Source organism: Jatropha curcas, chromosome 1, assembly GCF_041381405.1.
Source record: "Jatropha curcas cultivar XTBG-Jc1 chromosome 1, XTBG_Jcur_1.0, whole genome shotgun sequence".
Lineage (NCBI taxonomy): Eukaryota > Viridiplantae > Streptophyta > Magnoliopsida > Malpighiales > Euphorbiaceae > Jatropha > Jatropha curcas.
The window spans coordinates 32,987,901-33,014,345 of NC_143151.1; the positions used below are offsets into that span (position 1 = coordinate 32,987,901).

The window sequence follows — 26,445 nt, forward strand, 5'->3', positions numbered from 1 at the left end:
AAGATTAAAAGCAGGGTATACTCAAACAGGCATACTAGACTATTAGTGGTTCAGTGACAGGCAGCTCTACTGCATGGTAGATCAAACCGAAGAAAAAATGTAATTTGATAAATATAGATTTTAAATTTCATGTTCTATTGAATTTTTTATTTCCCAGTCCATTTTGTTCAACTGCATCCTACCAAGAATGAACATGCACTAAACTCATCCAGATCAATCATATTATGGATTAACTAGCTTCTAAAAAAAAGCCTAGGGAAAAAGAGGAGATCCAATACACAATGACCTCAATTCCCTTCAACAAGGAGACCCAAGATTGCACAGGCAGTAAAAAAAATTCCTGCGACGATTGGGTGTCAGATATACATACTGTCAAAATAAAAATAAGTCCATCCTCCAGTACAGCTAACAAAACACCATTATCATCAGCTTGAGCATAACCTTGACTTCCCATTTTTCTGCCTGCACAAGATTATATAAAATAAAGTTAGCAATAGGCAGCGCTGAAACAAACTTCTAAGTTAAGAGCATGCATTTGATAAGATCAGTTAGCAACCAACCAAAATGCATCCTTCTTTTCTTGTGCCAATAGCTCTTCAAAGGAAATATCTGAAACTTCAGCATCATCGCTCTCAATCAGCTCACCAGACTTAGCCTTCAACTCCATGCAAGCACTTATTTCAAGCATCTATATAGACAAGGTCAGAATTGTTAGAGCTGCTGTAGTATGAAAAAAGAACACTTTCCATTGATTTAAATGCAACAAGAGAAAGATATTTTCTTGCTTTTTCCATGAGAGCAGTTGAAGAAATAGATAGTTGCCGCTCAGCAATGAAAAGACTAATACAAGGAGGTTTCCACAAAAAAGAAAAAAAAAAATTCTCCCCATAAATGTACCAAATATGAGGAAGGACAACTTAAGTACTTAGTAGAACAAAAAAATGGGAAAAATTAAATAGAAGATGTTTTTCTCTTTTCCTATAATATCTAATATATGCAAAGAAAAAGATGAATAATGCCAAGCTGTTGTCTGCAAATTGTCAACCCATCAGAAATCAAAAGGCACCACATTAATCTTGAGAGTAATTTTTAATTCACTAAAAGACAATTTTTCTTTTCTTATATTAAAAATGTTAAGAGTGACCCTTTTATGAAGTGGAACAATATGGCAGCACCTGTCTGCTCCCTGATATGTCACATTTAATTTGGTGTGGAGGCATTTTCAACAACCACAGAAAAATAGCAGAGCCAAATTTTAAGTATGTTCATTTTTACTCTTAGTCATCACAATCAGAAATTGATCGGCTGGCTTCATTAAAATAACGGTTTCAGTTTTACCTTTTTGTATGCAGGTGAGAGTTTAAGTTGTTGCTGAAGCCAATTATAAACAAAGGTATCCTCTTCTAATCTTTTCTGTTCTAGCTCCAGCTTGTATATCTGGAGAAAAGAAGTCACCAAACGCAAATTAGTGGCAACTGAATGTACACATTATCTGCTTTGTTACACAAGCCAGATAGAATAAAATTAGTAAGCAGTCACCTGTTGACGAAGGCGATCAATTGAAGACCTGTGTGCCTTTAACAGTAGAACCTTTGTGATTGTAAACTTGCGTTTGATGACCTCAGACCTAGACAAAAGTATATGAAATATGCATATAAAGCTAACTGGCTAGCATAAGAAGAGATAAAACAATAAGAATTAAACAAGAAAAAAATAAGAGAGCTCAAATTTGGCTTCCAGAGAATAATTGATAATACTGTAACATACTTGTGTTGCAACTCATTTCTAGCTTCAATCAAGCAATTAGCAAATTCACCAACCTGCATCACAAGAGAAAACAAAGAAATATCAAGCTTCAGTTGATTCCATATTCAAGCTTTTATTTAAATCATTCTAATCAAATACTATCATTTTTATGATGTAAACCATGAACCCCAATTTAAATATCCATGAATCTGATCTATCAACTGAATGAGAACTTCAATAAAAGAGACTAGCAGCATGCTTAAGCATCTACCAACAAGTAACCTCCCTTTTTCCAAATTCCATGTCTTCCATGAGGATTTCACAGCAGTAACAAGATTTGGCTTAAAGGAACTTCAATTATAAGAAGCTCATCTCCACTAAAGCTCAAATACTTGATGAGGCTCACTGGAAAATACCACATCACAGAAAGGTAGGGGAAAAATTGATGATGATAGGGCACTGAAGAATAATTATCTTGTAGTTTCAGCAGCAACCTTGCACAAAAAGCAATGCTATCATGGCCTTACTTTCAGGCACAAGAATGATGGTTTAAGTAGCCGATTTCTCTAGAAAGAAGAACAATAATTTCCAAAGAATTTGAACAGTATGCTGCAGACCGACATATTACAGTTGTACAGTATTAATTATCCCAGAGGCAAAGAAGATAACCATTAAAAAAATACCACCTCTTCCTCCAGTGTTGGTAATCAAATATCACCACCAATCAACTACTACTTGCGTGGTTATTGCCTCAGTTGCCAACTAGTGCATAAGCCATAACTGGTTTAAAATCCCATCACCAATCAAGAGCAACTCTTTAGACTATTATCTGCAGTAACTACGAGTCCTATTACAACTAAGATGAACTTCAATAATGTTTCCTATGCTTCCACGTTAATCTCCCATAGCAAGCAAAATTGTTCTACTTTTGATCCCTAAAGCCCTAACTTGCTTACACAAATCACTGCGCTTGTAAACTTCCTCACTTGATGATTGGCACTTAAAGATTTATTTTTATCATCGTGCAACACGAGATGCAATTGAAAATGGTATGTTCCATTTTTTTATATGGTTTGAAAGATCATCTCAACAATTTTCATGAAAAAGACTCGTGATTTACAAGGTCAAATCATAAGATTCAAATTTGGTCTTCACTTTCTTCTTCTGCACTTTACCTAATTTGACAATCTATATTTATTTGTTTACTCAATAACTTGATCAAATAATCATGCATGTACAGGTCATGCGTACTAATCAGAGACTTCACTTTCCTCAGTGAAAAAAAAGAAAATTAGGCCAAAATTACAGATTTTTTTTAACCAAAAGACAAATAATAAATAATAAATATTTAATTCGAATTAAGAAGGAAGGAGGTAGCACAAGAAATAAATGGAACAGAGGATAGAAATTGAATTTAAGCTTATAATAAGATTTAATCGTTACTGAAATAAGAACTACCCACTTGGGTGATTACACCTAACACATACCGATTTGGGATATTCTAACAATAAATAAGTCATTCATAAACAGAGGAGAAAATTTTGAATTGTATGCAAATGTTCTACTAACGACAATAATCTTAAAAATTTAACTTCATTACCCAGTCTATAACAAAACGCAAATTGAAAGCATAAATAACAATTACCCAAAGTAACAACTCTCAAGCGTCAGTTAGCTCAAAAAAAAAAAAAAGTCCTTTTTTCAAATGAAGTGAAAAATGAAAAACCTGCGCTAGCGTCAATCCCTTAGTTTCATTGCACTTAACAAGCTGATCATACTGCTGCTTGATCTTCCTCTGTGTAGCACTACTCGTTGAGGTAAATGGGTATAGACAAACTAAGTCGGGCTTGACTTGACCCGAAATAGAACCGGAATCTTCAGCTTCTCTCTCAAAGCCCTTATCTTCACCCTCATTTTCTTCACTCTTCAAATCCAATCTTTTCTTCTTTGCCCTCTTCTTCTTCTTTTTCACTCTTTGAGAATCCCCAACTGAGCTGTCTCCCTCATCGCGAAGACCCGAGCTCGTTTCATTCGAGTAATTGCTAAACAGAGTGACCCATTTGGGAGAATTGGACGGCAAGATATCGAGAAGGAGGGAATGGGATAAGTGGGTGGGGTCATTTTCTCGGGTATTGCGAGTTTCATCGATTATCTTCGATAGAGAATGGTTTATAACATGATGGGTCTGTTTCTCTTCTCGCTTTGTCCTATTGAGGGTTTTATACAGAAAAAAGAGAGAGACAAAGAAAGAGATAGAGAAGGCGAAGAAGAAAAGGAAGAAGAAGAAGAAATGAGAAAACATGGGTTTGTTTTGGTTTAGGAGATAGTGTGAAAGAAATTGAAATTTATGAGAAATAAGATTAGATATATGTGAAAAACTTAAAGCTATAACAGCCGCCATTGAAATGCTTGTTCATGTAGACAAGTGTGTACGCATCCAGAGAGATTATTTGGGTTATGAAAGTATATGAAGTGACTGCTAGTGCGCTCCTGCTTTGAAGATTGAATTTGAAGGTTCTGCTATATCCCACGTTACGCAGAGAGAGAGAGAGAGAGAGAGATTTGGCCTTGGAGATAAAGATGACAGAACTGTGTGTTATCTTATGTCACAGCTGATTTGTGGCCATTGATAATGTGATGAGATGATTGATATGATTTTCTGGTTTATAAATTTAATTAGAGCCAAATCAAACATTATTGGTTAATTTTCTCATATCTTGTATAGCTAATTAGTAATTTATAAGGTTTCATTTCAAATTCAAATACTCCTCACCCTGTGTAAGCTTCAAGTCAACACTTGATTTATTTTTTATTAATTAGTTGGAAAACCAGTTATAGAGAAAACCATATATCTGTAAACAAATAGCACGTTTTAGATAGTTAAGGATAAAGTGTAATCTTGACCCGAATTGATCATATTTATATATATCCGATGTGCAAAATCCCCATCTCCTTTCAACTTTTTAAAATTAGTATGCCATAAATTATAGGTGAACGCGAATGGCGTTGCTTTTGCAGCTGAGATCAGTGTTAGTATCGGATCGAATACTTAGCTTTTGCTGCTTCTCTTGCCACTCCAGTAAGGATTAAAGCTACATTCTGGTTTCTAATGGGTTCACATGGTATTTACAGAAAATAGATCCACTTTCTAAAATAGAAATTTAAGGAAAACTGAAATAAACAGTAAAGAAAGATGGGCGAAATTGAAGAAAAATACTACAAAATAAGTTCCTAACTTTCATCATCACATTTAAGAATGTGAGATCTAAAATTGTCTAATTCTTCAAGGACCTCCTCTTCATCCCTGTAAACAAAATCAATCATCCTCCATATCTGCACCAAAATTAGGCAAAGTTTTGGTGAATAATACATCCGATTTATTACATTCCATTTTGTCTTGTCAAACATAAAGCGCTGTTTCATAGAATGATTTTCTCTAATCGCATAATGAAGAAAGAAAAACAGCTTTAAGAGCCAAGATCAAAGGACAGAATGGAAAAATCAATCAAGAAATGCCTTCTCACCTGAAGAGTACCACCTCCTGAAGTGCTTTCACAATCATCAGAAACACTGACAATTGTCCAGGGATCAGAGGCATTCCAATGGAAGTCAACAACCTTATCCCTATATGCATATATAAAAAATGTCACCATACTAAAATCTCATTGAAGCAAACAACCATATACAAACTATCAATTATTGGCCTCAACACTATAGGCTCAGATAACTGGTATTGAACATCTGCAGACTGACATTTGAGCAAAATTGCTCAAACAAATGTAAAAATAAAAAGCATCTATAGGCATGCATATAAACTTTTTACCTATGCCCAGCATGCCGGAAAAATAATCCTGGAGGAGCATTTGGCAATTTCAACCCAACAGAATCTTGCTTTTTACCAACCTGAAAGACAATAAATTATCAAATAGTATGCAAGATCAGAAAAATGAAAAATGTCAAATAAAAATTTGGAACAATAAAATGCAATTTCTAATATCAACTTTAGTCAAATTCCTGATACTAACTTTTAGAGGACCCCATTGTTCAAACCTCTACTGGCCTGGGGGCAAAGTAGAAAGGATTTTGAAAAGGAATAAGAAAATGAGCCCCTTCTTATACTTGTTCGTTAATAATGACAGGAACAACCCCTTAATGGTTAATTCCAGAAAATGAAACGGCAATATTCCCAAGCATCCTCCTTAACCTCAAGGAACTAGTAGAGTGTTGGTGCTAAGAAGAGTTTCATCATTTGAGGTTCAAAGTAGAAGAACAGAGAAGGATAATTTGAAATCACTGTTCAGCTGCATTATGAAGTATGCATTTGACCACTAGAGTACTGGACCTATAGCTAATTGCCGTCTCACTCTGTTAGAACATTAAGTGAATCATGTCCATGCCAACCCTATTTGTCTATTTGTATGACATGTCTTGGAGTTTCAATACTTTCTCACACTCTAAATTCGCCAAGAGCCCACCTTGTAATGTTCCATTGTGACCCATTATGCGATACAGGAATGCACATTGTCTTGGTATTTTATTTTGCATGGGCTTCCCTCAGAGTGGTTTTAGGCTTTCATTTTGTTCTTTCTACTATTGCTTTTGTACGGATTGAACATGAGACAGAACAAGAGAAAGAGGGAGAGAAAAAGCTGTCAAGAAGAAAATTGTACAAAACAGCACCTTCTCATAATCCCATATATTTAGAATGCCATCCTCTGCAGAACTTCCAAAGACTGATGACTTGTCTGGAGACCACTGAAACGAATTTTGTTGAAGTAACAGAAAAAGTGAGTGATTCCTAATTGTGAAGACATGGATAATAATAAACAATTTAAGCATAAACCAACATAATTTGAGACCTGAACACAAAGGACAGCAGCACTGTGACCCTGAAACTTATGAATAGGTGATCCAAACCCACCAGAAGTGAGGTTCCGGCGATCAAACATGTGAACAGAATTATCAGCAGAGCTGAAGTAAAGCCAACATCATTTAAAGGCACACAATGAGTTGCATAATAATCTTAAATTCACATCAGTATGAAGCTGGAAAAAAAGTACAATTGAAACAGAAAATTAATAGCACAACAATCAAGCCAAACGACATTGTTGCTCATGATAATAAATATCAATGCAGAAATTCTAGATTGTCACTTCCATGATTGAAAGAATACATGTAGAACAAAGGATATGAAATATAACTACCCTGTGAGAATCAGATTTACATTATGAGGATTCCAATCAACACAATGAAGATCAGCATTATGAGCTTTCTCAACCTGCCACAACCAAAAAATAAATAAATAAATAAAGATTCCAATCAAGGCCAAACAGAAGACCACAAGAAGGCGGATATTCAGCTTTTTAATATATATGATCAACAGAAAAGTAGCTGCAATTGTCAAAATGGCAACACAAAAATAACCAGCAAAAACACAGCATATTTTTGTCCAGGTTCAATTCCATGTTTGCTGCTTCTCTAATAGGAGTCCATACATGGATTGTATACATTTTAGACTCCATTAGGAAGGAAATAATAGAGGAGAGAAAAAAAGGTGCAGTGACAACCAATAAGCATGAAGAGAAGGAATGCAACCTTGACAACTGGACTAGAACCAGTTCTTGCATCCCACAGTATAAGGCAAGAATCATCTCCTACACTGCAGAACTCCTGTGCACTTCACATTGAAAACAAAAACATGAGAAAAAAATCAAATGATAGAGAAGTTCAAAGGAGACTTCAGGATAACACTTCCATCAAATAATATTAAAGTGAGAGAAAGCCCTATGCTTCTATGAAAACTGCAAGCTATCAACAGATAATATGCCACAAACAGACTAGGCATTCATGAAGGCATAATTATTTGGCCAAATACTATGTAATGCATTTGATTATGACTTCCAAAGATACCTTGACGGGCAGAATTGAACATCTTCAACAGTATCACCATGCCCTTTGTAGATACCTCGAGGCCCAATAGAAGGCCTCTCAGTAGATTTATCATTACTCCCACCAGTCCTAGAGGCATGTTTTGAATTAGAGCTACCAGAACCAGGAGACTTTGTAGACACTGGGTCAGTAGCCAAGGTTGAGATATGATCTTGAATACTCCAGAACACCACTAATTTGTCTTTACCTGCCATTGTAATTCCAAATTCAGAAAGAACTGTGAGAACATTTGTAAAACCTGACAGAAAAAGCAGTTCAGATGTCAAGCAATGTACATAAGAGGTGAAGATAAGAAAATCCAACATCAACAGAATATGTCTATATAGTTTCTACAGGATTACCTGCCCGTTAAAAAATAATAATTAATTATATATAAAGGATAAACTGCCCAGTTAGGCGCACCATAATCATGCACCATTTCTAAAGGTGGAAAATGCTCCAGGCAGTCATGTGAAAATCCATTCTCAGCATGCTAAAATACCATAGGGTAAGAATAATAACTTTGCATAACCAAACGTTGCTCATTAAGTCTCAAATATAAGTTTATTGCTCAAACAATAATTAATTTATGCAAGAGGGTTCTGTGAATCTACAAAGAAATGATTAAAATCGCAGCCAACCTCCAGAGAGCACAAAGGGCTCAGTTGGGCACATAGCAAGAGCAAATTCAGCATTATCTTTATGCCCAGTCAATACCTGAAAGACGATTTAACCAAGTCAACAAGCGGACTGCTTATAAAAGAAAATAACAAAGTTCTTCATGTGCTTAGGAATTGATTCCTTAAATCTCTCAATTAATAACTCAATGCATTCTTACCAGCCAAAAGTTACTAGTACAATTATAATTACATTGGAAATATAATAGAATTCCAGCAAAACATGCTGTTACAGATCTATGTAGAAAAAAATTCACGTATAATTTTAAGTTATAATAGAAATATAAAAATTAAGAAATTCAAAATCAAATTCAATATTGAATCAAGAAAAGAAAAACCAATTGCCATAGGACAGACCAAATCTGGATGAGACGCTGTGGCTCCCAGGACAGCTTGGCGATTGGGTTGAGACTCAACATCCCAAATGAGAACCTATTTTGAAAATTTAATAATTTAATTCAAATTGAACTCCATTAATTCAAAATTAAAACCAAGAGAAAACACATAACTAATACTAAATGAAAAATAAATGTTTACATCAGGGCTGTCAGTGTGCGTAGCCACTATCTTACTGTTTTGAGGCAGTTCCCTGATTCTGTTCACCTGTGAAAATCACATCAAAATGCCTAAACATTTATTTACATAAGCAGGACGATTTGTGAATGACAAAGCAAAGTTTGACGAGACATTTAGCTCAATTAACATCCAATATGGATGGAAATCACTAGCAAAGTAGATTTTATTGCAAGACAAAAATGTAGCTGGAGAAAGCTAGAGAGAGAGAAAAGTTTGCTTCAGAGTTCTGTCTGAGAAAGTGAAATTAATCTTCCTAAACATTTACATGAAAGCAGCAAGAATTCAGTGGAAGACCTTAAATATCTTGGACATAATTCTTCCAGCAATTTAAAAAAAAAAAAAAAAAGGAAAGCCAATATGCAGAAGTGAAAAGAAACATGTGGAAACTAATAGTAATAAGATCTAAAGTAAACAAATAAAAGTGACAGAGCCATCCAACTAACAATACAATTTTTTTACTTTCCCTTTCAGGGCAAGCGAACGCCACCTTCAAATAGGTGCTTTGTAAAAGGCATCAAAGATCTCTAAAAAAATTTAAAAAATTTAAACAAATATTCCATAATATTTTAATCGATAGGATGAAAAATTTTTATGCAACAAGTATTGCTGTTATCACATTCAACAACCCAATATATGCCATTTTCACCTCAGTTAAATACACTTATCAACCGGCACCGAGGTGAATTATCAGTTTTTCTTTCATTTTGAAACTTTCTGCCAGTAATCCCTGATTTTCCTAGACATCTAGGCACATTTGCAAGCACTTTCCATTTTCCACATTAGAGGATCCACCAAAAAGTTTAAGTCAACAATGCTTGGCTTCTACAAGAACCAATAAGTTCACCCAGAGGAGAGAGAAAAGTTAAAAATAAAAATATTAAGAAGTAATAGGTACCTCGCCTGGATGTATTATAGTTTTATACTTCCTTACAAAGGGAGAGCGTGCTTCTTCATTGAACTGCCATATCAAGCAATCAAAGCATCCAACAATTAATCATATCATGGTCGGTGAATAACGAAGGAGAAGGCAACAATTATTCATGATGATATTACCTGTGATATGTGCTCCGCAGCAGCAACCCTGGGTTTAACAACCTCGCAGTTTGCAATTACAAGAGTATTTGGGACACTGCCATCAGTCTGGATATGAGAGAAGAAAATTAGTAAACAAATCCAGCAAACTACAATGCACAACATACTACAACATCATGCATTGTGATTTTAGCAACATCAAACATTGGAAGATACTATACATCACACAAAAATGATATGGTCATGGCAGCTTTGAGAAACTAATAACTTTCCCTTCTATTACCAGGAAGAAAACAAAGGATCCTATCAAGCTAAGAACTAATGAATCCAACCCCTCACAACTGACATCATTTTCAAATAACTTTTGACTAAGTTCACTATTTCTCAACTAGATAAACTAAATTTATTACCTCACAAGAATGTCAAATCAAACCATTGATATTGTTTAAAGCCTGTATTAATAAGGCAAAAACTATTGCGCGGAGAAAAAAAAAAAGCATAAACTATAAAGTTCAGAGAGCAGATCCATATCCTCTGAATCTGTGGCGGATGTTGTCATCTTGCCTGTTCAGAAAGGTACAGACGCTGGCGATTCTTGTATGTCGCCTGCTCCAGCTGAGGACCCCATCTATTAGTTAAAAGAGATCAAAATAGAGGATCAATCCACATGCATTTGAAGGTTGAAAGATTGATCATACATCAACATTGCATAAATTTATATGACAAATTTAGTATTAAGATACAAAAAGCATATTGACATGAAGCACTTGCTGAAACAGATACAAGATAATGATTTATTTTAACATAGAAATAAAGCGCTTGCTCAATCTAAATGCAATTTCTGCACCCTCTATTACAGTAAAATCATAGTTCATTTATTTTCAATATAGAAACTCCTTCGAGAATTCCCCAGCAGCTGAAAAATGGCTAAGGAAAAATCATACAACTACAAGTGAACTAACCTATCTAGCAAAAAGTAGCAGAATATAATAATCATGAAATTGATAATAAAATGCTGGATGGAGTAAAATCCAAAATAAAATGCAAGGATAATAAACTTCAAGGTCAATTTCAATTTCACCTGCATCTTTACAAACCATTTTGGAAGGGAAAAAGCATTTGGCAAAAATTAAAAAACAAAAAAACAAATTAGAGCTCATAATAACAAACTATTTCTTGAATCAACTATACCGAGTCAGAAGAGAACTAAAAAATTAAAAACCCTATCAATTAGAGAAATAAAACAGAAAGAGGGAGTGTTAAGCTGATACCGGCAAGAGAGAGAGGGCCAAACGAGATTGTGATTAGCGAGCCAGTCGTAGAGGACAGGGATCAGTGTCTTCCATTGCCCGTACCTCTCGTCCACCGATCTCTTTCCTTTATCCTTCATGCTTCATTCCCGTCCGTTTCTCTCTTCGCCCGTCTTTCTTTTACTTTTCCCGCCCACTCTAGCTGTACGACTACGTCAAGGGTACGAACGAGGGGTACGCTGAGGAAGATCAATCAATGGGCTTTGTTACGTGCCAAAAATGCATTTTAGTTTTTAACATAGGGTACATTAGCGTTTGAATTTTGAGTTACCTCTAATAAAATTAATTACCAAGTCGAAGGGTAATTATTCAGTTCCCTATTTAATTACCTCTCAAAATAGTCAACCCTTTCATTAAAGCTAATTCATTAGATAGCGAAACTTATTATAATTCAATTTTATTATTGTTATTGTATTTTAATTCCATAAATATATTGCAATTATTATATTATACTACATGGTATCAAAATTTAAAAAAAAATAAAACATTTTAATTATTTATAAAAAAACAATTTAATTATTATTTCAATTTTTCCTCTCCAAATAAGAAAAGTCATTGAATCATCAACTGCTAATCCCATCTGATCAATTTTACAAAGTAATTTTTTATAATCCGTTCTCTGGACCATCGGGTTTGCAGTGGGTTCCATTTTCCAATGATAAAAGGCGTTGGAACTTGGAATATTGGGAGCTCTGTGACTGATAGTGGTGGAAGAGATATGATGGTTGGTGGGATTTTGGTTGCTTGATAGGAAAGGAAATGAAGGGAAAGAAAAATTTCGGGAAAAAGAAAAACTTTTTTTATGCTGTAAAAGAACTGTTAATAGGTAATAAAGATTAATTTGCAATCAATGAACAAAACCAATAACAACTAATGTTTTTTTTTCTGTTTCCCATTGTTAATCGGACCGGATCAGCTGGTTCAATTAATTTAACTAAAACCAAACTATAGTCAGGTTCGGATTGCATAAGAAAATCAAAAGTCCAAAAAATCAGTTTGAACTAATAAAAGCATATGAAAACCGACTAAAACCGAATGAAAACAGTGTTTCCTTTCAATTTGGAAAAAATGTTTGAAAGTAAGGGTGGCCATGGTTCCGATTCCAGAAAATATAAAATTGGAACAGAGTCGAAAATTGACGGTTTCGATTACGATTTGGAACCGAATGATTGCAGTTTATTAACAGTTCAAAACTAGATGATTTCAACCAGTTCTCTGATCGATTTTTCGACAAATTGCATAATTATAAAATAAAAAATTAGATAACATTTTTTTGTTGAAATTTTAAATTTTAAATATTTATGAAATAATTAAACAAAAACTTTAAGAAAAAAGTTTTAAAAAAAAGCTTGATTTTTTTTTTAAAGGCTTGAACAATAATTAGACATTAGCTTTAGAGAAATTATTTGACAATCATTTGGATACTTATAAATGAAATAGCTTAGAAAGATTGGAGAGTGGAGAGCAGCAGAGATAAATAATTTTGTGCGATGATAAATAAAAACAATGGATTTTATAGTAAATTCAAAAACTCAATTTTTTATAAAGACCCTTACAACTAGCCGTTATATAGTTGTTAAAATGATTAATTTGGAGATTTCACAGCAAATTTGAAAAAAATAAAAAAAAAAATTGCTGAAATCGTTAGTTTGAACCAATAGAACTGTTATAATCGGTTGGAAAAACCGCCATTTCCATCTGATTCCGGCTGGTTTTTGGAATCAACAGTTTACAGTTCCTCAAAATTTTGAACCAAAATCGGACAATAAGCCTTTAGTTCCGATTTCAATTCGAATTTGTTCTAGTTTTTCCGGTTTCGATCCGATGGTTCCAGTTATAAAAATTAGAAAATGAACATGCCTTTTTGAAAGTAAAGTAATGACACTAATTTATTTTTTCAAGGTAAAAGAAAAATGACATTTGTCTTTTTCTTTGTTCATTTTTCGTAGCTTTCCAAATAAGTAAAATGACACTTCTTTATTAATTGCCTTTAATTACTTATTTTATTTTTTGTAATAATTTAATTATCTCAACCTGCCTTAGGGTTAGGGGAAAATTTTGAGATTTGAGAATGAGGTGGGAAGGTATAAAGAGTGATACAATTACAGCGAATTTAATAGCTTATTCCATCCGAATATGAATAATAAAAATAAATTTTAGGATTGTAATATCGAAAGATAGTGATTTAAGAAAATAAAATTTTGATATTTGGTTGGAATAATTTTACATCATTTGAAAAATAGAAAGGCCATCACAAAGTAGAAAATTGATTTCATGTAAAAATTAAGATATTTATAATTATCATTAACACGTTAATTACATAATATTTACCCAAATACAAGCTTTTACGTGGTATTATTTATAATAGTAGTTAAAACTATATTCGAGCTTAAAACATATTTATTTCCCACAATTAATTATATTTATTAAGAATTAAGAATATTAACTTATATTGATTAAGTAGTTTTTAATAATAATAATAATAATAATAGTAAAACAATAAAATACAATATTATATTAGCAAACAAAGGAATGTTGGTCAGAAATGAGCTTGGCATGGCTGTACCGAAAGTAGCATCATCCATGGCAGATGAGTGGAGCGTTCATCCACGCGCTATAAAGGTACAGCAGATCGCACCGTCCACTTTCCCGAGTAACTTGAAAACAATATTATGGGCGGCCAAGTGACCCCACTATAGTCGGTTTGAAGAAATAAACGTAGGTCCCATTTCGGCCTTTTTTTTCTCTTTTTTGCTTTTTTTTTAGTTTTACAATTATTAAAACAGTGATCTTATGGCACGTCATTACTTGCCACTAAAACCGACATGGCCTCCAAATGGGTCCCAGGAATTGTGAGCCTCCAGGTTTAGTTGCTGATTAATTAAAAAAACTGAAAATTAATAAAATTGAGGCGAAGATGATTTATAAGTGTATAAATAGATATATAATTATTTAAATTTAACGACTAAAAATATTTAAGTTACGTTGAAATTTTTTAATTACTATAAAATGATACTACGGGAAAATTAATTTTACAGATCATGTGATGTCGTGGACATTAGTGAGACTAATGTCTCGAGAATCTGTAGTAAAAGTGGTGACATGTACACGTGATATTTGCATTTGATAATTTGGATTTTTCAATCCTCAACAATCGCAAAATGCTATTACCAATTTGTTCTATTTTTTCTTTTGAAGTTTTTTTTTTTTTTTTTCATATGTCGACATTTTATGAGAGGCATAAATTTAATTATATGTAAATCCAAATTTTAATTAATGACTTTCTGCTTCGTTTTTTTATTTCTTTTAGAAATTTTACCTTTATTTATTAAATTACCATATAAGACATAAACAATTGTTTTATTGACAGATTAATGAAAAAGAATTTATATTTAAGTAATTAGGTGAGATGAGCTATAACTTAGTAAAAAAAAAAGTATTTTAGTAATAATTTGGGTGAATTACAACTTTAAAAGATAAAAATATATGAAATAAGTAAGATAAAAAAAAGAAAATTTTCCATAGAGCTACGGAAATTTAAATTGTTCACCAATACAACGAACACTTTAATGATAATAATGAAACGGTTTTAGTTCTTCAATTAAAATTATTCGCAATGCAATATTTTCATTTAGAATTGATAATGCACCACTTAAAAAGTTTTAATTTCCAAAATTCAATTAAAGGAATAAGTAAAAGTAATATTTTTATGAATATAATGAATTAAAAAAATTTTAAACATTTATACCATTCAAAATTTAAAAGTAAAATTTTAACTTTTAAAAATTAACACTATTTAGATTAAATTAAATATTACTTTATTATATATTATATAATAATAATAAAAAAAGAATACGTGAATCATCCTTTATTTATTTAAAAAATTATAGGAAAGAAAATGGATGTATAATAGAATTGCAATGATTAATATTTGTTATTATTATTATTATTATTATTATTTTGTTGACATCAGATAGACATTACTTGCAAGGATACATCAAGTAGCTTTTACCATTAAATAATAAATGACAGTAGCACAAATTTTTCTTTGGAAAGAAAAGAGTTTACCTTCTTTAGCCATCTCTTTACCAGAAAAAAACCTCGAATTCCAAATCAAATTCTTTAAAAAAAAAAAAAAAAAAAAAATCCCATTTTGTGCTCTTTTAAAAATCATGGGAATCAATGGACAGTCAAGCCCTCAACTTTAAATTAAAAAGAAGGAGAAGAAAAGCACTAAAAGGTTAACAAATTCCTCTTTTGAGATCTCTGTTTCTCTCTTCTTCTATTCTTACCAATCGATCTTCACTGCCTAACATTTCTTAGGTCGTATTGAGCTCGCAGTCTGTCTAGTTCCGATTCAATTCAAATGGGTAATCTCTAAATTTCAATATCTCTGATTCATTCTGTATATAAATCTCTCTTGGCGTTTAAATGTTAAATTGAAGCGGTTTTAACCTTAATTATGCGTCTGATTCCCGTTTATTTATGCAGTCATTATGATCATGCGTTCTGGATTATAACTGTTTTGCGGTTTCTGTTTGTTGTTAAATTGGTGAAATTTAACGGGCCTGTTAAGTAATTCAAGCTACTTATAAAAATGAATATTTTGTTTTAAATAGATAGATTGGACAGAATTGATTTGGTATTTGGTTTTGGAATTGGGATCGTGTTAAAATTCTCAATCCTGTTTGATAGCTTGAAAAATAAATGGAAAGGGAAAGGTTTGTTATGATTTGATGAATACAGGGCTAATTTTAATGGAATATATGAATTCGATTATTCTCTAGTGAAATTAAAAACGCCATTTAACTCCAAATTATGGTATCTTTCCATTTTCTTCTTCTCGCGTTTATTCTTCTCAACAACCAGGGAAGTAATGGTTATGAATCTCATGAGCTGAGTGGTTTTTGTGGATGTTGGTTAAATATTCGTATCCTGGAGTGCTTATATAGATATCTTTTTTTGGTTTTCAATTCTGAATAAACTTATGCAGAGATCGCTTTTGCTGTGAATTCATTATCTGTTTTAAAGGTTTTTATGTCCACAGTGTCTTCTAACATGAACAATGTATTCCTAATCAATATGTAACACTTTTGGTTTTCAGCAAAAAGCGAGCAATGCTGTTCTACTCAGTTAATTGATGGAGATGGTACATTTAATGCCGATGGAATAGATCAATTTATCAAGGACTCGAAATTGGGGGAATGTGGACTTTCTTATGCTGTAGTCTCCATCATGGGTCCACAAAGTAGTGGTATGTATTTCCATGTTCTCTATTAACTTCTAAATCTCTAGTTCCCGTGTCTCTGGTGGTGAGATTTCATGTTCTCATTTGCAATTTACATCATTTGCACAACTATTAGTTAGAATAATATGAATTAGCCAGCAACAAATTTTGATTTGAAACTTAGTCACCTGGATATAGGTTCCATCAATGGCAAAAAACATCACTTCCATATTTGATATGGACAGCATACTTTATTCTTTTCTTAAGTTGATTTCAGCTTTCGTGTTTTATGCTCCCAACTCTATTATTGATAAATCTACATTCTAAAGTGTTAGATATTGTTTTCTATGGACTGAACAGGGAAGAGCACTTTATTAAACAATTTATTTGGCACCAACTTTAGGGAGATGGATGCCTTTAAGGGAAGGTACATTCTTGTATTGATTTCAATTTTTTTTAAACAAAAAATTTTTAGGATTTTGGAATCCTGATATGATGCTTTTCAGGTCCCAAACCACTAAAGGTATTTGGATAGCTAAATGTGCTGGAATTGAGCCTTCTACTCTTGTAATGGACTTGGAAGGCACTGATGGAAGAGAACGAGGAGAGGTGCACCTTTTTTTTTTCTAGTTTTTCTTTTCTTCTTTTAATTTTATATAGATATATATTTTTGCCAATATGCATTGCTCTAGCATTTTCAGTTCTCTATCATCTTCTACACCCTGCTTGATGTGAAAAATAATTTTATTTTAAGCAATTCATATATATTGCACATCGCAAGATGATTGTTGCAGGAATCATGGCTAGGTGAGATGTATCAAACAGTTCAGATGCAATATTTGCAACTGTCTGCTTGAAATTTTCGAGATTTAGAATTTCTTGTGTGGGCTTTAGATAATTAAGTTGTTGCGATTGCCTTATTTAAGCATATGTAGAATCCTTTTGTCAAGGCTCTGAGAAACAAGTTGGATGGAGCCTTGACTTTTCATTTATATTAATAAAGAATGCTCTATGCTGTTAACATTGAAATTTTAACAAGTGAAACCATCCTTCCCTCTCGTGATGTTTGCTCTCACTTGTCTGTTTTCCCCTCTTATTTTAGGATGACACAGCATTTGAGAAACAGAGTGCCCTGTTTGCCCTTGCTGTTTCAGACATAGTATTGATTAACATGTAAGATATCTGTTTAGACTTGTTCTTCAAATTTATTGGAATTTCATGAAATAATTTCTCATAATTTGTATGCACTATCTTGCTGTGAAATGTTTCTTAGGTGGTGTCATGATATTGGCCGTGAGCAAGCTGCAAATAAACCTCTTTTGAAGACTGTATTCCAGGTGCCCTAAGTATAATAATTTTTCAAAGGGATGATTAGAAATTTAGTATTTGAACTTTGTCTATTTTTCTATTTCAGCGTCTCAATTTTATTTTTTATCATAAAATGTTTGAATTGATAAATTATTTACAGTTAGGTGCATTTTTGAGCAGAATTTTTGTCAGGAATATCTAAATAGACTATTTTATCCAATTTTTTTCAATCTATTTATTTTTCTATGTTGTCACCTTTATCTCTTTATTTTATTCTGTGACATTTTATTTTTTTAATTTTGTTTCGGATTAGGAAAAAATTGTAGGTAAATTTTGAATTTTCTTTTTGAAAAAAGGATATATAAAACAGTAAAAAATCAAAACATTGAGAAATAGAAATAAATTATATGGATGTTTATGTCTAGTATTATTTTTATTAAAAAAATTATCTACTATAGGTTTTTGGTAAAAAATTCAGGCCAAATACACTTTAAGTGAAAAAACTTATTCGTCCAAATACATAATTGATAAAAGAAAAATTTTTTTTGGAGATGCTAAAATAGAAATACCAGTAAAGTTCCGACGCAAAATTTATATAATTATCCCTTTTTCATAAGCAGTCAATCTGGAATTCTTAAGCAGCCATGGTTCCACTTACGTTTATGTTTGCTTGCAGGTTATGATGCGATTGTTTAGTCCACGTAAAACAACTTTGATGTTTGTTATACGTGATAAAACAAGGGTGTGTTCCTCTCTTCTCTTTAGCTTAATGTTGTGACTGGGGAGAGATTTTAAGTCTTTCTTATGTCAGTTGTTCTTACGTTTTTAGTTTACCTTTTTGTCCTTGTATTAAGTGACTTTAGCCATATACTTTATTGTTTTTCGATCTTCATTATTTGTAGACACCATTGGAGAATTTGGAACCGGTTCTAAGAGAAGATATTCAGAAGGTAAAAGTTGGTGTTGCTTTCCCTTATTATTATTTATTGACTCAAACAACACTGTTTTCATACTTCCCCTCTTTCTTTAACTGCAGATCTGGGATGCTGTTCCTAAGCCACAAGCACACAAGGAAACTCCTTTAAGTGAATTCTTTAATGTGAGATATCATCCTTTTAGTTTTAGCTGAAATAAGCTTATCTGTCTTCTTTTAGAAGGTAAAATGGAGCATATACGGTGATAACACACTTGTGATGTATGGACAGGTGGAAGTTGTTGCACTTTCTAGTTTTGAAGAAAAGGAAGAACAATTCAGAGAGCAAGTAAGCCAAATTTTTATTTAAATTAAATTATATATTTATAGAATATGTTAATATTGGAATTGTTGTTGCTCCCCTGCCCCTGTGGTAATAGTTGAAGGAGAAATAAGCTCTCAAGTTAGATGCATATCAAATTAAATGATTTTTTTTTTTTTTTTTTTGGACTTTCAAATGTGCAGACCTCACCATTGAATTATCACATTGCAAGTCGTTTAATTTATTTCTAGGATTCCAGTTTGTATTGTAGGACATGGAGCTAGATCTCTCTTGGTGACATTATTAATTAATTTGTTTTCTCTTTTATTAATGAAGGTTGCTAGTTTGAGGCAACGCTTCCATCATTCTATTGCACCTGGTGGTCTGGCAGGAGATCGACGGGGTGCAGTTCCTGCTTCTGGATTTTCCTTTAGTTCGCAGCAAATCTGGAAGATCATCAAGGAGAACAAGGACCTTGACCTTCCTGCCCACAAGGTAATTTTGTTAATGCTTGTTCACACAGGGGCTTACAATAAATGCATGCACATTTATGTAATTATATCTATTATTCATCAATTTGCAGGTCATGGTTGCTACTGTACGCTGTGAAGAAATTGCTAATGAAAAGTATGCTAATTTCAGTGCAAATGAGGTATATGCTCTTTACATTTCTCTTTTGTTTTTTTCGTTAGCTTAATCTTGCTGACTTTCTGAAATAAATGATAGAAGTTAACTGACCAAATTTGTTTATAACCCACACGCCAGGAGTGGTGTCAAATAGAAGAAGCTATACAATCTGGACCAGTTTCTGGTTTTGGAAAGATGCTGAGTTCAACTCTAAATGCATGTCTGTCTGAGTAAGCGTTTGACTCTCAACCATGTGTGTGCTTTTAATGAATTTGTTGCTAATGTAATTGGATATGGGGATAGACAGCTTTATGGTTCCTGCCTATGGCTGTGTCACATGTGCCATCTCTATTTCCGAGCTGTGCTACTTGGATTGTGCAATTTGGTAGTATTAGGAGACTTACATTCTACATGGAATTCTTTTCATAAAAACTGATAGACATGGTAGCAAAAATAACTACTTAGATGTGAACTCTTTGTATGCTGGGATATATAATTTCCGGTTGTGGATAGGTTCAATGCACAGACTGTTGACCTGTCTCATGATAATGTATGAGGTTCCATATGTTACATTTTTCTTTGCTCCCTTCTCCTAAGCCTAGATATTTATTTCAGTTTGATCCCACAGCTGAATTTATACTGTCAGATAGAGTGGCTTATCGTATAAGCATTTCTGCATTAAGCTTTTGATGCAATTTCCGTTTGGTTGTCTACTCTGGATGATATTGTCTGAGAATCTTCTTTTCTGGATTTAAAATCTATGTTGATACACTTGTTAGCAATATTGACATTTTACTTTTCTTTTAATTCTAGGTATGATGCAGAAGCTACTTATTTTGATGAAGGAGTCAGATCTGCAAAGCGAAAGCAGCTTGAAGAGAAATTGCTACAAGTAATCCATTTTTCTAATAAATAGTACAGTTTTCTATTTGATCTATAGAGAAGACTGCAGCATTGTGATGAAACGGATAATGTTATATTTTTCTTACTTATGTCCAACTCGAAGCATGGGGCATGTGCAACTAAAAGTGTGGATATTTGCTTGTGATTCATATGATTGACAATTACAAGATTAGCATCATAATTCTAGTACTGTTCATGAATTGGTCGCCAACAATAAATTTTTAATAGTGGGGGGATTTCATGTGATGGAGTAGGATATCATTCATTATGTGGCCCATGGTCCAGTGAACCTCCCAATAGAATTGTAAATATAATGTAAAAAAAATCCATTCAAATTATAAGCAAAACTATTGTGGTATGGATGTTTACATGTTGGTTTTAGCTGTAGATAGGAATGGAGAGGTAAAGGGAAAATGTTAAATTTATGGGCATGTGACTAGACATGTACAGCTAGGACTTAATTGTGTTGTTCGAGCAGCCATCTGCGTCACTGTGCCCTTGTTTATGGTGTCCAACCAAAAGACTTGACCTACTAGGTTGAGGCTTCCAAATATCAAGTAAGCCTAACTGCATTTCATAATATGGGATTCCTCTCCTCAGCAGTTGTATGAATGGATGTTTCAATTATTTTTCATTTTAATGTATAAATTGATTCTTTTACGTGGTATCTATTTTACCGATCCAAAATTTGAACATGTTTGGCTGTTTTTCTTTTAATTTCTCATTGTTTGTCTTCTTCCAATTTGATAGCTTGTCCAACCGGCATTTCAATCAATGTTGGGTCATATAAGATCAGGGGCTTTTGACAAATTCAAGGAAGCATTTGATAAGGCTTTGAATGCTGGGGAAGGGTTTTCTTTGGCTGCTCATTCTTGCACTCAGTCTTACATGGCTCTATTTGATGAAAGATGTGCAGGTATTTTTAAGTTCCTTTATATCACTTAATTTGTTTGAATACAGCAAGGACAATGACTAAGCCTTAGTCCCAAACCAATGGGGGTCGGCTATATGAATCTTTTGTTTCCATTCTGCTTTATTCATAACTTAAGTCTGCACTAATGCCAAGAGGTAGTAGGTCTTTGATACAACTTCCCTTCGAGTGGTCCTTGGTCTATTTCTTCCCCTTTTGACACTCTCTACCATCATTGTATTACAATACAACCGAAGCACATGGGGGCATATGTATGACATGATCAAACCATCTTAAATGCCTTCCTCTCACTTTATCTCCAATGTGTGTCACGTGCACGTTTGGTTGGATGTGCTTATTTCTAATCTTGTCCAATCTTCATTTGCGTGAATGATGTGGAAAAAGACTCTGAGAAAAAAAAAAAAAAAAAAAAAGAGAGAGAGACAAAAATCTTTAATACAGTGAATGGTGACTAGATCTTCAGAATTTGAAGACAAATCCTTGGATCACTAAATACAGATGATCTTTTGTTTCATCCCATTTTGTGAAAGAACTTAGGATTAGACATGCTGTTTATTGAAGACGCTAACCTAAGTCTATTATAACATTGCTTCATAATAATTGCAGATGCAATCATTGAACAAGCAAACTGGGACACCTCTAAAATGAGGGATAAGCTTCAACGTGATATAGATGCGCATGTTGCTTCTGTCCGTGCTGCCAAACTGTGTGAATTGACATCATCATTTGAGGTATGATTATTTACAGGTTTTGTCCTCTTCAAACATTTTATGTAAGCAATTGTCTTTGATGCACGATAAGTGCACCATATAATGTCTGTTGATATGGAAATTAATTTGGGCACCTGTGAATATGTTGGAATTTAGGCGAATCTTTTTTATGGTTGGAAATTGTTTGAAGTTCAATTGAGTTGAAGTGAAGGTGGAGAAAATATGTGCATGGGGCAATTTGATGATTAATATTTCATTGTAGCAAAATTCTTAATTTAAGGAAAAACTACACATTCATAGATTTCATATATTGTAAAGGTTTGTTAGACTTGTCTTTCGATGATAGCATTCACATGAAATTACGCAAAGAATGATAGAATTTTTAGATCCTGCTTTATGAACCCTAGATGTTGACTATAAAATGTCACTGGGAACATTTCAGGCAAAACTAAATGAGGCATTAGCAGGACCTGTGGAAGCTCTTCTGGATGGAGCTAACAATGAGACTTGGCCAGCAATAAGGAAACTTCTGCAGCGTGAGACAGAAACCGCTGTTGCTGGCCTATCTAGCGCACTTACTGGCTTTGACATGGATGAACAAACTAAGGATAAAATGCTTACAAGTTTGGAGAATTATGCAAAAGGTGTAGTTGAAGCAAAAGCAAAGGAAGAAGCTGGACGAGTCCTGATCCGTATGAAAGACCGGTAGCTACTCAGGATATTTTTGTTTATGTTATTTGATTTGATTCAATGTGCATATTCAGGAATTGGGATTTAACTGTCAAATTCGTGTGCAGGTTTTCAATGTTATTTAGCCATGATTCTGATTCAATGCCACGAGTTTGGACTGGAAATGAAGATATTCGAGCAATTACAAAAGTTGCTCGCTCCGCGGTACGTTGCATTTCAAGTTTAATCAAATGTTGAATGTAAGAATCTTTCAATTTATTTTTTCATTGGGTTTAGGTCCTCAATTAATTTGATTGATTAACTTTTTCCAGTCCTTAAAGTTATTATCGGTAATGGTTGCAATCCGTTTGGATGATGATGTTGATAAGATTGAAAGTACCCTATCATCTGCATTGTTGGGCACCAAAAGCAATGCTGCCATCACTGAGAGAAGTATCACAACAGTTGATCCACTGGCCTCAAGCACCTGGGATGAGGTTGACTTTCTTTTCTTTTTTGTTTCCTTTACTTGCTGCTTTTCTTCTTGCTGTTTACACTTCATAGTTGTATGTTTTAGGTAATGTTGTTATGCAAGCATGTATAACTAACAGGAAAAGGGACTTTGAAGCACTACATGTTATGTTGAACAGATATTGGAGGGGTTTTCTAGCATAAATCATTTGAATACTGGAAAATGCTTTGCATTCTTACGCATATAAATTGTTTCTGGATGGTGCTTAAATTAATTAAATTTAGCAATGTCACTAAGTCTAGCCCTTCAATATATTGGGTTTTGTTATTTTTCTACTTCTACAATTTAATTCTGAATTTATTTTTTTATTTTTTTCATATTTCTAAATGCAGTATGTGCCTTTGTAAAATGAATCCTATTGGTGATGGAAAGAATGGGTCTGCAGCTCCAAAACATGCTTATTATGTATATCAGTACATGCTGCTTGTTATTTTATGTGTTGGGAGATCAATATTTATTTGACTGGTTCCAGCACAAAACATAAATTAATTTGTCCATTGCTTGATGTTTTGGGCCTACATACTGGCACAGGGGGCACTGGTGATTGTTTAGAATTTTTGGGTTTCCCTTTAGTGCTCTTATTCTTTGGAAGCCCTTTTGCTTTACTGTGCATCCTTAATCGGCACTGATAACTGATTCTTCTACTACAGATTCCACCATCAAGGACGTTGATCACGCCTGTCCAGTGCAAGTCTTTGTGGAGGCAATTCAAGGCAGAGACAGAGTACAGTGTCACTCAGGCCATTTCTGCCCAGGCATGATTTTCTCACCCATAAATCATCTAACACACTGTCCCCCCTCTCTCTTTTCCTGGTTGCTCTTTGGAGTTGGACTTTTAACATGGAATTGGACTTGTGAATGGAGTTCCTGTTCTCTGTGGGTTAAGGGCAAAGATAAACTGTTGAATATTTAACAATAATTGGATGTTACTGACAAATTGTAAAAGGTCTTATAAGGTGGCAATATGCTTTGCATGTGGAAGGTGCAGTAGCAAAAAAAAATCTGACCAGAATTTGTCCTGGCTTTCAATAATAGGATAAATATTTCATAATGAAAGTAAAATGCAGGCATATGTCCAGAATTTTCTGCTCTTCATGCTCTGCTGTTGAGCATTTTATCTGTTATATCTGTTATATTTTTTAGATTGCTTTAGAGATTTGAAAATTTGCTTTTATAAGTTAAGATACGGCTAAATATGCATGCTTCATATATCTCTTTCTTTCTGTGTAACATTAATTTTTCTCTTTTATTTCAATTTTCAGGAAGCCAACAAACGTAATAACAACTGGTTACCACCCCCATGGGCAATTGTTGCTTTGATTGTATTGGGATTTAATGAATTTATGACACTTCTGAGGTACATCTTTATAATATAGTTGTGGAATTAATTTTGTCAGATGAAAGATGAGATTCCTTGTTGGGCTGACTTTTCCCCCCTTCTTTTTTTTTTTTTTTAAACAAAAAATTTGGCAGAAATCCCTTCTACCTGGCTTTTATCTTTGTAGTTTTTCTACTCCTTAAAGCCTTATGGGTGCAACTAGACATTGCCGGTGAATTCCAAAATGGCGCTGTGAGTATCATCCTTGTAGCATACTCTTACTTTTGATACTAAATTCTGTATTAGACCGTTGATCTGGTGTTTGCTTTACTTTGCTCAAAATTAGTCACTAATTAATAAGTAAATATTTTACTAGTTTCTGCAAAGATAAGCCTGATCTTGCAAGTCTTTTGTTTACAGCTTCCAGGGCTTATTTCCTTGTCCACGAAGTTCCTTCCTACTGTTATGAACCTTATTAAAAAACTTGCTGAGGAAGGACAAATGCCTGCTGCTAATACTCATAGAACTCCAGGACCAGCAGCAAAAAGTTTTCGTAATGGAAATGAAACTGGCAGTGACATGTCAAGCGCTTCATCCAGGGTAACCTCTGCTGAAAATGGGACTGAATACTCGACTGCCTCAAAAGATGACTAGGTGAGATAATCATTGATTGGGAAGCAATTAAATCACTGTTAAAAGATAACAGCGTTCTGCTCGCATTATGGTGGGTGGTTGTATTGCACGGTCCACGGCTATCGGCTCTTGTATGATTAGCATGCAAGAGACAGATTTTGAAGGCATTGATTTTAGTATACGTGCCGCATACAGGGGGCCTAGTTGATTATGAGGGAGCCCCATTCAGTAGTTCCTATTGTATTAGTGCAGGTGTTGATTTTTTTTTTTAATAATTATTTTTTTGGACAAGCTATTGGATTCTGTCTAAAACCTTGATGGTGGTTAATTATGCTGGCTTGACTTCAATTTTGTCTTATGAGAATTTAAATGCGGTGTTTGTTAAACTGAAATTGTTGTATGGTGAAAGTATAATTTATTTTAATTTCCTCTTTCCATTGCTAATCTCAATTTTCCTTTCTAAATTCATCAAATATTTCTTTCAAAATCTAATTAGGTATCTGTTACAGTATTGTTATTAGGGTCTTTAATTTTATAGTGCTTAAACGGATGCAGGAACTTGATTGGCCAATGGCAGTTCTTGTTGTCCTTTCAAAATGGAACAACATTCCATAAATGTTGTTAACAAAAAACTTGGCCAAACCATTAATGGAACCTGAAAAAACCTGCAACATTAATGTCAGTTCAATTCTTTTACTTGAAGATGAATCTCCATTGCCCACTCATCACTGGTATAAAACATATATCTAATGTTCATGTCCTATTTTCTGACAGGAATTTCTGGCTATGAGCTTTCACCTATAAATTTTCTGCAATAACTGTAGTATAGTTTATGGATCTAATTGCCTTCGACCACAAAATTTGATGGAGAAAATTCTTCTCCATCGCTAATTCTGTTTGGGGTCAGTTTTTGTTAAGTTAAATTGGAATTGTTGCTCATATTTTGTGGTATTTGGTATGACCGCCATAAATAGACCACACAACATATGATATATCTGCTGATTATAATAATTGTTAAAAATGGAAATGTAAGCGTAGCTGTGGAATTTATCTCTTATGAATGATATTTGATTTCATTTTGCA

The 26,445-nt window shown here is 33.6% G+C and overlaps 3 protein-coding genes across 4 annotated transcripts; 1 reads left to right on the forward strand and 2 right to left on the reverse strand.

The window, feature by feature from the left end:
- Window positions 1-112: 112 nt before the first annotated feature.
- Window positions 113-4,343, reverse strand: LOC105631461 (CA-responsive protein). The gene is made up of 6 exons (XM_012213595.4): window positions 3,473-4,343; window positions 1,768-1,820; window positions 1,540-1,627; window positions 1,339-1,437; window positions 561-688; window positions 113-462 (listed from the first exon to the last, which is right to left on the reverse strand). The coding sequence occupies exons 1-6, from the start codon at window positions 4,145-4,147 to the stop codon at window positions 426-428; spliced, it is 1,080 nt and encodes a 359-aa protein (XP_012068985.1). The 5' UTR covers window positions 4,148-4,343; the 3' UTR covers window positions 113-425.
- A 433-nt stretch (window positions 4,344-4,776) lies between these two features.
- LOC105631462 (WD-40 repeat-containing protein MSI4) lies at window positions 4,777-11,486 on the reverse strand. Its single transcript, XM_012213596.4, has 15 exons — window positions 11,231-11,486; window positions 10,524-10,587; window positions 9,981-10,067; window positions 9,823-9,885; window positions 8,889-8,954; window positions 8,709-8,783; window positions 8,316-8,391; window positions 7,657-7,882; window positions 7,342-7,423; window positions 6,951-7,024; window positions 6,606-6,717; window positions 6,427-6,501; window positions 5,570-5,649; window positions 5,271-5,370; window positions 4,777-5,079 (listed from the first exon to the last, which is right to left on the reverse strand). The coding sequence occupies exons 1-15, from the start codon at window positions 11,347-11,349 to the stop codon at window positions 4,978-4,980; spliced, it is 1,401 nt and encodes a 466-aa protein (XP_012068986.1). The 5' UTR covers window positions 11,350-11,486; the 3' UTR covers window positions 4,777-4,977.
- Window positions 11,487-15,333: 3,847 nt separating this feature from the next.
- Window positions 15,334-25,806, forward strand: RHD3 (Root hair defective 3 GTP-binding protein (RHD3)). 2 transcript variants are annotated; one of them, XM_012213593.4, is made up of 24 exons: window positions 15,334-15,509; window positions 15,593-15,639; window positions 16,374-16,523; window positions 16,857-16,923; window positions 17,003-17,105; window positions 17,599-17,669; window positions 17,770-17,833; window positions 18,481-18,546; window positions 18,707-18,754; window positions 18,841-18,903; window positions 19,010-19,066; window positions 19,376-19,534; window positions 19,623-19,691; window positions 19,805-19,896; window positions 20,480-20,558; window positions 21,320-21,485; window positions 22,107-22,231; window positions 22,653-22,915; window positions 23,008-23,104; window positions 23,212-23,376; window positions 24,062-24,166; window positions 24,674-24,768; window positions 24,885-24,981; window positions 25,150-25,806. In XM_012213593.4, the coding sequence occupies exons 2-24, from the start codon at window positions 15,636-15,638 to the stop codon at window positions 25,381-25,383; spliced, it is 2,439 nt and encodes an 812-aa protein (XP_012068983.1). In that variant the 5' UTR covers window positions 15,334-15,509; window positions 15,593-15,635; the 3' UTR covers window positions 25,384-25,806. The 2 variants fall into 2 exon arrangements, with proteins under 2 accessions (XP_012068983.1, XP_089574151.1); XM_089718025.1 differs by having other exon boundaries at window positions 15,334-15,639.
- Window positions 25,807-26,445: the final 639 nt, after the last annotated feature.

What these genes read in the sequence shown, in the direction of transcription:
- LOC105631461 (XM_012213595.4), bottom strand. Translation starts at nt 4,147, where the DNA reads ATGGCGGCTGTTATAGCTTTAAGTTTTTCACATATATCTAATCTTATT. An exon ending in AGAAATGAGTTGCAACACAA is followed by an intron (nt 1,628 to 1,767) that starts GTATGTTACAGT and finishes ACTTTTGTCTAG; the next exon opens with GTCTGAGGTCATCAAACGCA. An exon ending in TCTCACCTGCATACAAAAAG is followed by an intron (nt 689 to 1,338) that starts GTAAAACTGAAA and finishes TTGTCTATATAG; the next exon opens with ATGCTTGAAATAAGTGCTTG.
- LOC105631462 (XM_012213596.4), bottom strand. Translation starts at nt 11,349, where the DNA reads ATGAAGGATAAAGGAAAGAGATCGGTGGACGAGAGGTACGGGCAATGG. An exon ending in TGGCCCTCTCTCTCTTGCCG is followed by an intron (nt 10,588 to 11,230) that starts GTATCAGCTTAA and finishes TTTAACTAATAG; the next exon opens with ATGGGGTCCTCAGCTGGAGC. An exon ending in CTGCGGAGCACATATCACAG is followed by an intron (nt 9,886 to 9,980) that starts GTAATATCATCA and finishes TTGATATGGCAG; the next exon opens with TTCAATGAAGAAGCACGCTC.
- RHD3 (XM_089718025.1), top strand. An exon ending in ATGGAAGAGAACGAGGAGAG is followed by an intron (nt 17,106 to 17,598) that starts GTGCACCTTTTT and finishes CTCTTATTTTAG; the next exon opens with GATGACACAGCATTTGAGAA. An exon ending in TAAGAGAAGATATTCAGAAG is followed by an intron (nt 18,755 to 18,840) that starts GTAAAAGTTGGT and finishes CTTTAACTGCAG; the next exon opens with ATCTGGGATGCTGTTCCTAA.